This window comes from Protopterus annectens, chromosome 1.part0, assembly GCF_019279795.1.
Source record: "Protopterus annectens isolate FY-2018-M chromosome 1.part0, PAN1.0, whole genome shotgun sequence".
Lineage (NCBI taxonomy): Eukaryota > Metazoa > Chordata > Ceratodontiformes > Protopteridae > Protopterus > Protopterus annectens.
The window spans coordinates 1886912305-1886929459 of record NC_056725.1 but is presented as its reverse complement, the minus strand read 5'-3'; the positions used below and the strand labels follow the sequence as shown (position 1 = coordinate 1886929459).

The 17155-nt window shown below is 36.8% G+C and overlaps 1 protein-coding gene across 1 annotated transcript in view; it reads right to left on the bottom strand.

The window, feature by feature from the left end:
* Window positions 1-17155, bottom strand: part of LMBRD2 (LMBR1 domain containing 2) — a 1695734-nt gene that overhangs the window by 1018274 nt on the left and 660305 nt on the right. The window contains exon 6 of the mRNA XM_044069969.1: window positions 4896-5106. Coding sequence (XP_043925904.1) covers window positions 4896-5106 — 211 coding nt within the window. The remainder of the gene's footprint in view (window positions 1-4895; window positions 5107-17155) is intronic.

Below are 17155 nucleotides of genomic sequence, written 5' to 3'. Positions count from 1 at the left end.
AAATGATGGGGGTGCTGGTGTTTGGTTGAAAGTAATTTGAATAATCACTTAATTTTCCTCATTTGAAGTCTGACCAAAGAAGGCCAGGAAATGCATAATCCCTTGGAATTGTCAGAGACTTGCTGGAGAATATCAGAAACTATCTCTTGTAAAATTCTACTTTGTCCTAAAGAAGAAAAGCCATCATAAGAGATGTATTCAAGAGACAACCCAGAAATGCTATTCTGTGAGAAGGAATGAAAGATTTCTTTATGTTCACCTGAAATCCAAAGATGAGAAAAATGTTCTTTATCCAATTCAGAGATTTTTTTGGCAGCCTGTAAAATAATATGCAAAACTAAGGCAGCTGTCTAAATATAGAAAATGTAAATACACTACAACCTGCAATGTGCTAGTAAGAAGCCATCCATCTGTCCATCCACAACTCCTTTTCCCATTTTCCACATAGAGTTGGGGTGTCACCCCAACAGTGACAATCATCCAGAGCCAAGGGGCTTAGGAAAACCCATGGGATAAAGCAGAAATTTGAAAATGTGAACCACACACAGAAAAATCTAAAAAGTATCTGAAATTCTTTGAATTTTGGAATATGATTATAAGCATCTTTTAAATCCAGTGTTACTAGAAAACTGTGAGGCGATATGAGAGTTAACAAATACTGTAGAGAAAGCATTTTGAATTTTGGGATTTTGATATAAAAGGTTTATAAAAGAAATGGTCTAGGACAGGTCTCCAAGTTTCCTCTTTATATGGTATCAGAAAGAAAGCATTTCCCTATCTGATCTGGGGAAACAGGCTCTATAACTCCCTGAGATACCATTTAATCTAGGATAGTAGGGAAACAGGGTAGTCTGATTGGACGGATGCAGAGGAATTTCTTGAAAAGTAAGGAGGGACTCCACTGTCAGTAGTAACATTTTTGAATGTTTTTCAGAATCCAAGTGTCTGAGCTTATCTGTTGCCACAAAGCCATTAATGAAATTCCCTTTGATGAAAATCTTAACTTCCTTACGATTGACGTATGCGACCTATACACCTCCATTCTACAAGATGTTGGTTGTGAATGGGTAAGGGATTTCTTGTTGGAGAAACATCTAGAAGGCCAAGTTATTAATACCATCATTTATTTGTTGGAATTAGTACTTAAAAACAACTATTTTTTGTTTAATGGACATCTGTACCTACAAAACACTGATGTAGCTATGGGTTCTCCCTGTGGTGCCACTTTTGCCAATGTGGTCATGGCAGTCTGGGAGAAACATTTTATTAATTCTACTTTTAAGAACAAAGTTGCATGGTACACCAGATATTTGGATGATATTTTTATCTTATGGAAGGGTGACAGCGTTTCAGCTAGTAACCTTTTGAATGGAATAGAGAAACAGACTAACTTTTTGAAATTTACGTGGGAATTTCGAACTGATTTGGTCTCATACTTAGATGTAGAAGAACTAAGAAAAGATTTAGTTAGAAGGAGTTTCACTTCTAAAATCTTTAGAAAATCAACATATTCTAATGCCTTTTTACACTTCTCCAGTTGCCATCCACAACATCAGAAGAGAGGGGTTGTTAAGGGACAATTGGTTAGAGCCTCCAGGATGACAACTTTGGATGAAGATTTTTTTCAAGAATGTGAAATTTTCAAGAATATGTTTGTGAAGCGTGGTTACCCCAACAGGTTGATCAACAATTTGATTGGGGAAGTCTTAAACAAAAGGACCAGTGGTAGTTTTAAGCCGATTTTAAACATCAAGGAGCTTAACAGAATGACGGAATCAGTCAAAGAAAGAACTGATGAAGGAACACAGATAGATGTAGGACACTTAAATGTAGATAAATGTCCTCAAAATTATTTGAGGACTGATGGGTCGATTGGTTTGAATTTTATTACTACATTTTCCTCGGACGCTCACTTGTTAAAATCTATTTTTTGTAAAAACTGGTGTTTTTTGTCCGAGGATCAAAGTGTCAACAAACACATTACTAAACATCCCCGGATTACTTTCCGGAGAGGAATGAATTTGAAAAGTATATTAGAATATAGTAAACCTTACTGCCATAAACCACATTGTGGCATGTACAAATGTGAGAACTGTACTTGGTGTAAACACATCAAAGTGACTAGTTCAGTAACAGTGGGTAAAATGAAAATTTACATTAATGACAAATTTAACTGTAATACCAGAGGAGTGGTTTATTTAGGGTTATGTTCCCAATGCTCATCTTTTTATGTGGGCAAAACGGATAGATCCCTGAAGAATAGAATTTATGAGCATTGTTATGCTATTAAAAGGAAGAACATCAATAATGCACTAGCTAAACATGTGCTCAGCTTTCCAGGACATGAATTTCAGTTTTTAATAATTGATAAGGTTTCAGATAACGGTAAGGGTGGTCCTATTTGTTTAAAACTAGAGGAGAAAGAAGTGTTGTGGCAATTAAAACTGAATGCTGCAGCCCCACCAGGTCTCAATGATGTAATTTCCATCAAAAGCATTTTAAAACTAAAAGCCTTAAGATGAGAGATTTTTCTCATTAGGCATACATTGTTCATTTAGAATTTATTTTCATTACTGTGAATGAATTTTTTGTGCTATTTAATGCATTCTACATTTTATTAGGCTTGTTGACTGTTTCTTTAAAATGAGGTGGGTTGTTTGTTTAATGGATGACATCACTATTTTAATTGTATTTAAGGTTTGAGAATGGAATTTTTTATTGTCTGAAGAAGTTTACAACATTCAAGTAAACGAAAGCGCTAACTTTAAAGTGTGTCGATTCCAGTGTGGTTTTTTCTCTTTTTTTTTCTCTTTCTTTTTTGATTATTCAGGCCACAGAGCAAAGTGAAGACCTAGACTTAGGGGCAGCTTTACTGGAATGCCAGGGTGGGGAGGGGGAAACACATGAAGGGACATATAGTTAAAACCTTCCTGCCATTGCTTTCTGAAGTTTTGTTTACCAGTGCCCTGCTGAGATAGTTTACTTTGTTTCACATAAAAGGAAAGTAAACTGGAAAAAAAGCTTCTATAGTATTACGGCATGGGAGTTGAAAATCTGGGAAGCCCTCAGAATGAACTTTTCCCTTTCAACAAATCTTTAAAGGACCTTAGCAAAAGGAGGACCAAATAATACCTCTTTATCCTGGGTACATTCAGGATCTCAGGTTGACATCCTCTGTAAATACTGGGAATGTAGGCAGATGATCTCATCTCTGACTCAATAACAGCTGCTCTGGATACAGTATCAGATGAACGTTTTAGTGAGTGTTTGGTTACCAGAGACAAAGAAGACCTTAAAGAATTCAAAGACTTAGTCTCTGAAGAAGGCAGGTCAGCAATTAACTTTCTTATATTTTCAAAAGAAGCCAAAATAAACTTGGACATGTGAGCCTGACAGCTCACTATTCTGAAGGCTAAGATGGAAGTAGTATAAATTTTCTTCCCAAACTTGTCAAACGCTTTCTCATCTTTGTCAGAAAGAGTAGGTTTAGCTGCCAAAAGATGTTTGGCAGAGGATAGTTTTGACAAAGAAATTTCTGCATGGTCCGAAAACAGAAATGTATGAGTCTGAGGAATCTTACATAATTTATAAAGCTTCTTGAGGGGCAGAAGGCTGACTGTCAGGCAAACTGCTAGTTGCTATGCTGGTAAGATAGGAAGAACACCTGCAGGCTGAGGAAAATCCACCTGTAATAAGTTAATAAGTCATATCTTTGAATTCTGATATTTCTTTTTGCTCCCACAACTCATTCGTTCTGAAAAAAAGTATCAGAAATAAATAACTCTTCAGGAGGGGAACCTGAAGAAAAACCTTTCTAAAAATCTGACTCAATCTCCTGTGGCATACAAACTTGAAAAACACAATCTAAACCATTTACTGGGGTACTTATTTACCCAGACTTTGAGAACCATTAGCTGACTGATCACTTGAAGCCTGCAGGGAAGAGCACAGTTTGATTGGAAGAAAGTTCTAAAGATTTGGCACACTAACTACTGACTTTACACTGTTCTTCTAAATCTTTTCAATGGTTATGGAGCATGTAAGGTGTCCTTAAGCTTTGGAAGGAGTCTGGTTGCCATATCCTGGGCAGGATATAATCCATATAGCTTAGACTACTATAAACTGATCTGAAGATGAAGTGCATTTGTACTTGTAATTAAAAATCTAAATAATTGAAAATCACAACTGTGGTCCTTAACAAAATGCACAACAGGACTAGTTGCTGAAGCATTCTTTATATCCCATAAATGTTCTTGTATATGCATTCTAACCATACAGCTTGCCTGTCCAATGTAGTATTTACAACACAAACACTGAGTTATAACAGCCTTGATGAGTAGTGACAATGAACTTATACCCACCACATAATGACCATGTGTGCCTTTGTAAGGGCAAATATAGCAAACTTCATACAGGGGCAAAGAATCAAAATCTATGGCATCAGTGTTCTTCTACTGAAAAAAAATCTCAAGGTAAGACCGAATGCATTTATATACAATCAGAATTCAGACAGATGTGTAGTCTACAAGCAGTCATTAGTACAATCTCAGAACACCAAATCCTGAAAATACAATCCAAATACATAACTTGTCTCAGAAATTGGCATGCAGAGTAATGCATACAGTTTAATTTTTAACAGTTTGTTCATTTAACAATCCAGACGGTAAACCTACCATGGCCAAAGGGGCAAAGGTAAATGCAACTTACAGTACCCAATCACCCTGCACATTTTTTGGGAGGTGAAAGTAGATACAGTACACAATAAAGCCCTATACTGATGTGAACAGAACATGTAAACTCCATACAAACACTAAATGGATGTCAGAAATAACCCTGGAGCCAAGAGGCATAGATCTTATTCATTAAGCACCTAAAGCAAGCAAATAAATATTTACCTCCATAACATCTTCCAAATTTTCCTCTGCATCAGCTTTTTCACTCATCACCTTGGCAGCCTTAAAATAAGTCTTCATAAGGAGGAATCCCCGATTGGCACTATTCCAGTATGAACGAGGAATTTCCACCAAGCCATAGCCTAATAATAACACGAGTAGAAACAAACCCCAAGTGTTGGCAGCTGTAATCCCAATGGTTTGTAGGTGGCGCCTGAAAACAAGATAACACAAAATTCACATTTAATGACTGTCAGCCTTTAATGAACTGTTCGGCAGTTCTGAAGAAGCTCAAATAGGGTTATATATGTGACAGAATAGGCAAGAAGGTACAAACTGATACTGCTTCAAGCGAAGCCAATTAAAAAAATACTACAGCAGTCTAGAAAGAAGATAAAAAGGCATCACCTTAGTCAACATACCAGAATTCAAATCCACCCTTCTTGAACTTTTCATTGCATTACAGCCACAGTCAAGTTTGTTGGCACCCTTGGCAACACTCCCATTGGGCAAAGAGGACAAAACTCCTTCTCAGTGATAAGTGAGGACCAAAAAAAGTCTTCAGGCTGCACAGAGAGCAGTGCTAGCTCCTTGCTACAGTTCCTAAAGCACAAACATTGACTGCTTAAAATGATGAATAATGCAGCTTGTGGGACCACTGAGCAACTCCTTTACAGTATCAACCATGCCGCTCAACACCTTGACAGCTGCATCCTTCTCCCCAACCTTCCTGTGGCTTTGCTGTCCATTAATGCTCAGCATTTCTTTTCAATAATCAGCTTTACACTCACAATATGTTGCATTTTCAGATCTCACAACATAAACACTCCAATGGCACATTTTCATATTTCTGTTCAACAATATGCACACGGATTATATGTTAAACTGAGGTCTCATCTACTTGAGTTGATGGTAATTCAGGTGGATGTAAAAAATCCCACAGTACCTATCAAAAAGAGCAGGGACTCTTTATTCAAATCCATAATGCATGTTAGATACACACAACATATACAAATTATTTACAATTATTTACAAATATTTACACTTCTTAACTTGCAAATCTAGTTTGTAATTCATCTTTAGTTACATTAACATTTTTTTCATTCAACTTATTAATTCCACCGTCACTCTTTTTTCCACAACCAAAATTGCATCTTTTTCAATATCTCTGATATCCATTTTCCATCATATTTTCTCATTCAGCTTTCATTCCAAATAATTCATATTACACAGAGCTTTTTTTACCTAAATTTTTAGCATCACTTTCCTTTCTACTGCCATAATGTCCATATTCTATCATGTACATATTTATGTCTTTTATACTTTTCAAACCATTTATATTTTCATTTTCACATATTTTTGCCATAGTGGCTTTACTCTTTCACATTTATAAAAATATCTTCCACAGTCCCTACCTTACCACAATAATTACACAAATTCTTTCTTTTATTTTTTTATATGGCATATTTGCCTTTACTGGTATCCTATTTAGTGTTAATCTCCACAAAAAATCTGTACATTCCAAAGATCTTTCACATCTCCCTAACTTTGCTTTTATAACTTTTATTTTTAATTTTCCCTAAGTTTCCATGGAAAAGCATAACAATATTTATTCATTATATTCACATATCATTATTACCTATATTAATTTTCTATAATATTTTATCTTGATATAATGTAATGTCTGCACTTAAATATATTTTCCCTCTTTTTAAATGATTAAGCTTTTCCTAACTTTATTTACACTTTTATCTTATTATCCCTGTCAATTTATTCTCTTTTTCCTTTAACCATGTCAACACTTTGTATAAATTCAATGATGGTATATGCACAATAGGACTAATTAAACCCAATCCTCCTCCTTGCTTTTTTAACATAAAGTGCATCTCTTTTAACCAGATTTAATATTGATCTCCTTATAAATGAAAAAATAAGGACAGCAATTATTTCATATTCTACTGAAATCATAAATATACTTGCTAAATATGCTATTTTACCTAATATAACCAAATTGATTAAATAAAATGCTCCTGGATGTCAGTTTGTAAGTTCTCCAAAAGATTCATATATTCCTTACTTTTTGAATAACATTCTTTACAATATATTTTCTGCAGCTCATCACCAAATTTTATGCCTAAATTTTTTCTCTCTTCTCTATTAAAATGAATCCCTGCTATTTTTCCCAAAGACCCTAATCCTTTACCTTTTCCTTATTTACATTTAAACCAATAACCTTTAACTCTTGACTAAGATTCCTGATAGCTATTTTCATCCATTCTTCATTTTTAGCAATTAGTACTATACCATCTGAAAAGAAAACATTGCTAGCACCTGGATTCCTTCTGTTGTACAATACTCAGCTACCCTCAGAGTTGAACGTATGTCATTAAGAAATGCATTCATAATTAATGCAAATAAAATGCTACTTGCTGGACAGCCCTGTCTTATACCAATTCTTATTTCTATATCTTCACTTAACTACCTATTTACTACTAATTTAACTTTACTCTTCTACACTGAAGCAAATAAATTATTTTATTACTTACATTCTTTTAGACTCTCCCATAATATTTCATGTTGCATTTTATCAAATGCTTTAATCACATCCCCTGCTAAGATTTTAAGCTCTGAATTTCTGTTTATTGCATCGTTTACCACTTCCCTTATTATCATCAAAAGCTCCTGACTCTTTCCCTTTATCTTAAATACCATTTCATTTAATAACTTATTTACTTTACTTTCTATTATTTTATTACTTTCATAAATATCTTATAATCCACATTATCCAACACTATTAGTCTCCAATTTTTATATACGATAGTCTCTCTTTTTTCCACATATATTTCATCACTTAATACATATTCTTTCATCATCAACCCCTTTCTCTAATCATTCATTTAACACCAGTAAGAAATACTTTTTTGCCACTCTAGCATATCTTTGTATATTAAATATTCAATTCCATCTAATCTTGTACCTGAGTCCAGATTTATTGTCTTCAAAACATATTCTACTTCTTCCACATTTCTTTTCTATTACCTTGTTATCTTCTTTAATTTCTTTACTCTCTATGTCCTCGTTTGGTTCAATATTCAGAAAATGTTTTGGTTATATATTCTTTTGTTACATACATTATTTTTTTTCTGTGTCTTAACACATCTCCCTTCTCATTTCTTAATTCTCTTATTACTCTTCTATTTTCCTTTACCATTTATTTAGGTATGATTTTACTTCTTTCTTTCCTTGTAAAAATATCTTTGTTTAAATAGCAGTTTTCTGATTCATCCCCAATTCATTTTATACAACTTTTTTTTCTTTCAAAAATCTAATCGCATATTATACATTTAAATGCTTCATAAATGGTATCCTTATAATTGTGCTTTTCCTGTGTTTTTTTACCTTTTCCCATTCTAAAACCCCTATTTTATATTTTTCTTTCAAACTTATCCACCAGCTTATCCAGTTCTTATAAAATACTCTCACATCTATATGATCTCTCCACCATTATATCATTATTTCTCTTAACTTTTTCATTTAAATCCATTTCATTTATTCTTTTAATGCCTCCATTTTATGTATCTTTTTCTTGTATCTCTATCCAACTTGCCAAATGATCTGAAAACCCTGTTACTTTTATGCTTTTATATAACATTTTCAAACTTTCAGAAATAAAATAATCAATTTCTGTTCTCAAGTTGCCCCTTTTATACGTCCAATGTTTGTTATCCCATAAATACAAATTTCCACTTTTTAAGATTTTTAAAATTACCTAGACATTTGTCCCTTCTTTTTTCCTTTTTCTTAAGTCACAATTAAAATCTCCTACCAATACTATTTGCATATTAACACAATTAAGAATCTTTTTAAAAGTCATCTCCCTTTCTTTCTGTGAAACATAACCATTTACTGCAACAATTCGATATACTTGTTTCTTCCATCTCATGTCTAATATTGTCATCCTACCTAATATCACTAAAGTACAATCCAAAATTTATATATGTTACTTAAAATTGCTATACCTGAACACTTTTCTTCTCCTATATTCTAAGTAACCCCCCCCCCCCCACACACACACACACACACACACACACACACACACACACACACACAATTCATTGACTTGTCTTCTCTCTCATTCTGTTAAAATTCTGGTGTCTGGTAATATTATAATATCCATACCAAATGACCCACAACATTCCAATACACATAACTTTTTTACATTCTTTATACTATTCACATTTATAGGTAAGATTTTCACTTTTATGCAAAATTATTTACCTTCATCATCCTTTTTCTTTTATTTGCTCTCAAACCTATAGTCTTAAATTTGTGTTTTCTATCTTTAACTCTTTTCCCAATGTAGTTCTTTTTACATTTAATTATCACCCAATTAGTAACCCCCTCTACGGTAGAACCGATTGTTTCTTCCTCCTCTTCTTTTTCTCCCCTTTTATATCTGTCATCTTTTCCTAATTGTTTGATCTCTACTGTTATATTTTCCTCCTTTGTTTCCTCTTGTCCTACTTCTACATTATGCTCTAAAACAATTGTTTGCACTTGCTCTTCTTTCCCCTTTTTCCTTCCTATTTACTTCACAATTCCACCCATGAATGACCCATTTGTTCACATTTTATACATTTTAGTTCACATCTTTTTGCTTCACGACCAGATTTGCCACAAATTTTAATACTTTCTCTTATCACAATTACTAATTAAATGTTCATTTTTACCTCAAAAGAAACATGTCTTTGGTTGACCGCATATTTCACAAACTCTCCATTTCTATCCACATTAATCATACTAAGTACATGCATTATATTTTCATTTTACATTCATAAAACACCACATTCCCAACCCCCAGTCCATAAACATCTATTAACATACATATTTGAAATGTCCATAACATCCTTGCACACAGTCTTTATATAGTCTCTCAATATCTCTTTTCCACCTTAGTTCGAATTTGTACGTAAATATTCTTTTTTGCCTCTCTATTAAATGTTTGCACAACATACAGATTTCAAGCATTATCATTTTTTAAAATTTCATATTATCCTAGGAATTTTTCCATATACTGGCCTGATTCAAAAAAGTCAGAAAATGAGCCTTTGTTAATGTAAATAAATCTTCTTACCTCTCTGGGACCAATACCCAGTGGTGCAATAACATGTCAAGTTCCTTCTCCTTCATACTGCTTATTCTTATACAATACTTCTTTTTCACCTACATTTTCTTTTCCTCCCTGTCTCCTTCTCTTACAGTTTGCACATATGACTTCTTCCTTACTCTTCTTACGTCTTCTACTTCTTCTTGTATACTCTCCATTATTTCACCCCACAACACTGGCTTCTCACTTTCTGGTTCACTCTGTTCAATTAAATCTTTTAAATATACATCCCACAACCCTCCCAACTGGAGGTTGCAACAATACATTCCAGTTGGAATACAGCATCTCTCTCAAACAACTTCTGTTGAAACAGCACTTCAGTATCCTGTGAAGGCTCAAACATTTTCACTTGCAATTCTACCTGCATTGCCATAACCTCCCTTATTTCCACCTTCAGCTCCTCTGGATTTTCTATTTACTCCTCCGACTGCAAATTCTGTTGCAAATGCTCAACTGCCTTCATCTTTAATCCACAATCATTTACTATATTTCCAATGACTTATTTACTGCCTTCGCTGCTTTCCATACCTCTTCTTGCTTCTCCAAGCTGCCTCCATAATCGAACTGGAAGCAAGAACTGCTACTTCATTCAGCATCCCTGCTTGAAAAGAGTAGGGAAAGTTCCCTAATGCCCTGGAAAAATTTCCCCTGATAGTAAAAATATCACCTTGGATCTCCCCTGAAAACAGCCTAGCGGGACTAACCCTGTCAACAAAGGATAAATAAAATAAAATAAAAATACAATAAAAATTATCAGAACTCAGACATCTAATTACATTGCTACTTGTGCTTTATACATTATATTTCTACACATTTAAGATTATAGTGATGTTCTTATTTAATATGCACTCATATTAACAGTTCAATTACATATAGTGAGATCTACCCTTGGTTTTCTACTTCAGTAAATGTAACTAGTTGTATGTACCACTTCTGCGTAACATCCTGATCTTATTAACTACATAATGTACACATGTTACTATTCAAATTCATGGAAAAGGTAACAGAATTGCTGTCATTTTATTTTCTCTTAGAAACCTGCTGTGTGATTGCAGAGTTAGTACATATCAGTAAGGAGGGTGTGAGATAATTACCAAACACTGGGATGTGGAGGGAGGTTTACCACATATAAAAAAAAAGCTTTCTCTTTGGTCACTGAAAGTGGCTTTCAGCAGACTTGTTCTAATGAAAGATGCTTTACAGTAAATGTTTTAGTGAGTCAATATGATCCCATGCGGTCACCTTCTTACAGATTCATGAGTAAGTACTAGGCTTGTTGCTTTTGTGGCCATTTTAAGCTTAGCCAATTTCCTTTTGGGAACGCAAAACCAACAGGCAGATTCCGCACAAAGAAAACCACAATGTAATCAAACACTGTGTGACCCAGACCAACAGGAAAGCCAGAAACGAAAGGCAGCAGATTGTAGTTATAAAAAACATATAAAGCTTTATATCCATATAATGCAGGTCAATACTTAGAGGTGCATTATCAGTGTGGTAGTTTCCCAGGGTAGAGGACTTCTCAAAAGATACAATAATGCATTTTTTTAGAATTTAGTTTTGGTCCACGATTCTGACACCAGTTATTTGTTTGCGACAAACCTTCCCACAAGATGGCCAAATCATTTGGAAATTCAGTGACTGCCCCAAGTTTGCAGTCATGTGCAAATTAATCAACCAGAACCCTTTGGTACTGGCCTTTTCTTCAGGGAAGTAGATGACACACAGGAGAGGTTGTAGTACCACACACTGGGGGACTCCACTGGTGACTGGTCTCTTTGTAGAGGTACCTTTGCCTAGTTTCATCTCCTGTATCTAATCTGTGAACCAGCTGGAAATCCAGTGGGTGATATATAAAGGTTTATTCCCAGTTTATTTAGCTTTTCTAATATGCTTGAATGGGGGATCATGTCAAAAGTAATGGGTAGTGAGTGTACCATTTTATTCTTTATTCTTTAAGTCTCTAATCATCCATTGCTTAGGTGTCCTTTCAAAAAATTCCACCACGTTGAGTAAGCATGACTTGCACTTGATGAATCCAAACTGAAACAGGTCCAGTGTTTGGAAAGTCCGTATGTCCTTATTGATCAGTTCCATTGTAAGCCTTTCCCTGGCTTTGCATATGAGGCTAGTCAGACTTATGGGTCTCTAATTGCTTGGGTCTGCAGGTGGTCCTCTGCCATGTAGAGGAATGGCTGTAACTGTTCTCCGTTCACTTGGTACAAAACATGTGTGGAGTCTGAGGCTGAACAGTGTTGTTGAGGGATGGATAAATCATGTTTCATGCTATTTAAGATGCATCCAAGGATATTGTCAGGACCTAACAATGCAGTATGTTTAGCTTCTGATAGTGCTTTTAGGACATGGTCTTGTGTGATAACTGGAAGCAAGTCAGTTTCAGGTAAATCTTATGGGTCTGATGGTGGGGAGAAAGAGGTGAAGTTTGAAATGACTTTATCGGCCATTAGGTACACTGTATCTTTAGTCTCAGTGTTGGTAACATTGCTCACAATCTGCTCACCACATTGCTGCATAGTGCTTCTGGGATTACAAACATAGCTAAAAAGGGTCTTGATATTGTCTCTGGCTAGGGTGGCTATTTTAGCCTCAAACGTGCCTTTGGTGGATTTTACTCAGCTCCTAAGTTGCTTGTTTATTTCAGTGATGAGGGCTCTATCATTCTGGGAATTACTCTTCTCACCATTGGCCTGAATTTTCTTCCTTTTATTTTAAAGCTTGCCGATATCATGGTCCCAACATGGGTGTTTGTTTCTGGGGTTTGCCCTGCACTTTTTCAAAAGGGTACAGCTGCATTTATGCAGTTGTTTACATGCTGGTATAGTGTGGTGGTCTATGTCTCCATGTATTCAGAGATGTCAAGTGGGGATTTGAAGCTTGCCAATGTATCATTTAGGAATAAGTAGTCGTCTAACAGAAATTTCTAAATGTAAATTTGGGGAAGGGATCTCTGGTTTCCATTTTATTTTGAAGGAGGTTGGTTTATGATCAGAACTAACAAATGACAGATACCCAAGGGATGGTACAAGATGCCCCCATATTAATAAGGACAAGATACTGTTTCCCCAGTAGGTACTCTGACTAACTGTTCCAGGGTGTTTGTAGTGACAACGTCCAGGAATTTCTGTGTTTATGCAGTAGTGGTGGTGTAAGTTTTGCAATCTATAGTTGGATAGTTTAGATTTAGATCATCTACAGAAATTGGATTTAATATACTGAGTGATTCCAGTTCATGTAGACAGGTGTAGTGACTTTCCTGGGTCATAGAAGGAGCTCAATAGCTAATATATGATATGAAACCTTCCTGATGGCAATTTGAACCTGAAGAAGTTCTAGTGCATCATGTTGCTTTACCAGTCATGATGGGAGTCTCTTTGGGATGAAGACTGAGACACCTCCACCTTTTTTCCCCTCCTGCACAGCAGCTAGTCTAAATGTGTGAAAGGTATTATAACCCTGCACAGCCAGAGTGTTCGCTGCCATTTTAAACCATATCCAGGTCACTACACAGATATCTACGTCCTCCACAGTGAGAATGGTTTGCTAAGAGTGGAGATTAAGCTCCTAGCATAGATCAGTACGACCTTCATGTATTCCTTTGCTTGCTTCACTGTTTTGCTAGGTTTCTCAGGTTGGCATTGCATAAAAAAGTACTATGGTATGGACATAGAAGGGACAGATGCAAGCCATCAATTGTGAACAATGTGGTTTGTTGATCATATTTTCCCAGGCTGAGAAATACTGGAGCCCCTATGAACAACGCCATAAACTAAGTCAATTATTGAAGTGAATTATTTTTTGCTCATACCACAGCATCATCCTTGGTGAAGGTAGTATACTGCTCAGTGTTAGGCACACACCTGCCTAGGGCACATAGTCTGAGAGCACTATCAAGTCTCTGTTCATATAGTCAAGGGAGGTACACCTCAAGTCACTGACACCAGTATGAACAAAGACAAATTCATAATGGTACTTGTTACTCAAGGCCTTGAGTGTATGAGTGTTCTGATGCACCAGGCAAGCAACTAACTATCACTCTTTACTTAGCCTGGTAAGAGATACATCTGTAGGTCTTACAATGTTGGTTAGGTAGATGTTTGCCTTATGGACTCCTCATATGTGACTTTGTGACTCCTTGTGCTATGTGAGGAGGTAGGCTTAACTTAATAAGTGTGCATTGTGCCCATGTTGGTTTTGGAAGTCTTTGAGGTGTAGGCAAATTAGTCTTTAGAACTTCAGCATATGAAGGATTGTATGCATTATGATGGCCTTGATGGGCATGGTGTGTAGAGTACTGCTGAGGATTTTGATGTTTGAGTTCACTGTTTGTGAGATTTTTGTCTCCAGGGACATTATATATGTGCATCTCTCATGCAATACGTTATTTTCTTTGCTTTACGTTATAGACAATTACCCAAGAGCATAAGACAGTACCTACACTGTATCAAAATACCCATTTCAATCAGGCTCGTTACAAAGTTGTGGCAAAGTGCAGCTCCTTGGTTTTGAGAGGAATGACTTGTGGGGGAGAGGACTGGGGTGACTATAACTGCTTGGAATTTGATTTGTTCAGGAAAATGTTTGGGTGGGCTTACTATTAAGGTGTGAGGAAATGCCTAGTTATCTGATCAGGGTGTAAAGCAGCTCACTGTGTATTTATTTGTACTTGTCACAGGTTATTTGAGCTTCAGACCTGGATTTCTAAGGATGTACAGATGCACAGTGCAGACATTATGTATTATTTTCAGTGGTTTCCTCTTACAACATAATAGAATTAGAAGTTATGTACCTACCATAACGTTCCATGTTAGTTGTCTTCTCTCGCCTTCTTTCTTGCTGGATGGGTTCGGAGCCGATCCTCGGCTCCGACTCGGCACTTGCTAAGCTCGAGAGCTAATTTTACCAGCTCGAAGCAACCCATATCCCATGATGCAAGGCGGAGACTACCCAGATCTCGTTTGGTAGCTAAAGAAATAGTAATATTTTCTTCCAACTGAAGAGGAGGAAGAAAAGTAACAATACTAAATAACATCATAATCCTCTAGAAAGGATCAACCTAATCTAGTGACAGTAGAAGCTGAACAGCTAGAAAAGGGAATAACCTCTTAATAGAAGATGCATAATCTTCCCGGTCTGACCAGGCTAGGGGGATGGAGGGCGGGACGCAAGAAAGAAGGCGAGAGAAGACAACTAACATGGAACATTATGGTAGGTACATAACTTCTAAATGTTAAGTTGTCAATCTCGCCTTCATTCTTGCTGGATGGGACCGCGTCCCTAGCACCTCTATCCTGGGTGGCTCAATGGAACAGACTCTTGAGAACGGTGGAACCAAAATTCGCTCTGTCTCTGGAGGCCAAGTCTAATTTGTAATGAGAAACAAAGGTATGAGGAGAGGCCCATGTGGCTGCTGCACAAATAGTGTCTATTGGAAGTCTAGCTTGAAAAGCTGTCGATGTAGCTAGAGCTCTGGTAGAATGGGCTTTTGGCTTAGAAATCAACTCTTTGCCTCTGAGCTGATAAATGTAAGTGATCACAGAAGACAGCCATCTAGAAAAAGTTACCTTGGAAACTGGAAGGCCTTTCCTGTTCTCTGCATAGGATAGAAACAGTTGATCAGATTTCCTAAAAAGTTTAGTTTTGTCCAGATATTATCTGAGCTGGCGGTGAACATCAAGACAATGTAACTTTTGTTCCGCTCTATCAAAATAATTTGGGAAAAACACTGGAAGATCAATGGATTGATTTAGGTTCGTCTGTGATGCCACTTTTGGTAAGAAAGACGGATTAGTCCTTAGAGATACCCTATCTTTGTGGAATATTAAATAGGGAGGACGAATGCAGAGAGCATGAAGCTCAGATACTCTCCTGGCAAAAGTAATAGCGACTAGAAAAAGTGTCTTCCAAGAAAGAAATTTCAAAGAACAGGCAGCTGCAGGTTCGAAAGGGGGAAGAATCAAGGATGTAAAAATTAAATTTAGATCCCACTGTGGTGGGGGGTCTCTAATCGGAGGTTTAAGTAAAAAGATACCTCGAAGGAATGCCTTGCAAAGTTTATGTGACATAATGTTGTGGTCCAAAAGGCCTATATGAAAATTTGAAATGGCTGCCAGTTGAACTTTCACTGTGGAAGAAGAGGATCCTGAATGAAAAATCTCAGCTAGGAAGTCCAATACCAAATGAATTGGAGCAGTATAGGGGTCTATGTTCCTAGCTTTTGCCCAGAAAGAGAAACGTCACCATTTACTAGTGTAAATCTTTCTGGTAGAAGATTTTAGGGAAGCTACTATATCATCCCGGACAGGATTAGAAATCATAGGAAGCCTGGCTAAGGATGGAAGTGGAGCAACCAAGCAGTGAGGTTGAGAGAAGATATGGATTGGTGCAGTTGACCCGACTGGTGGGTCAGAAGATCTGGAACCGGGTCCAGATGCCATGGCTGTACCAAGAGATAATGATGTAGGAACAGAAACCATATCTGTCGAGGCCAATAAGGGGCAATGAGAATCAACTTGGCTCTCAAATCGGTTGCTTTCTGAATTAGCTGAGGTATCAGCGGAAAAGGGGGAAAAGCATAAAGAAGTCCCCGGGGCCAATCTTGGGTTAGAGCATCTCTGGGGGGATGGCCTGGAAGGGGGAAGAGAGAGAAGAAGTCTGGGCATTTGCTGTTTTGAGGTGTAGCGAAAAGGTCACAGCAAGGAAGGCCCCACTTCTGAAAAATCTCTTCCGTCACTGATTGTTTGAGAGACCACTCGTGAGGCATGATAATAGCTCTGCTCAATCTGTCCGCTATGATGTTTGATTTCCCGGGGATATGCGTTGCTATCAGAAACCGCTGAGAAGAGATTGCCCATTGCCAAAGTCTGAGAGCCTCTCGACACAGTGGATAGGACTTGGTTCCGCCCTGTTTGTTGATATACCACACTACGGACATATTGTCCGTTTGGATTGCAATAGTTCCCAGGGGAAGAGAGTCGTTGAGGGCTTGCAACGTTAAAAGCACCACTCTCATCTCCAGGACATTTATGTGCAGATGGTATTCGAAAGGTTGCCAAGTGCCATGGACCATTCTGCCCTG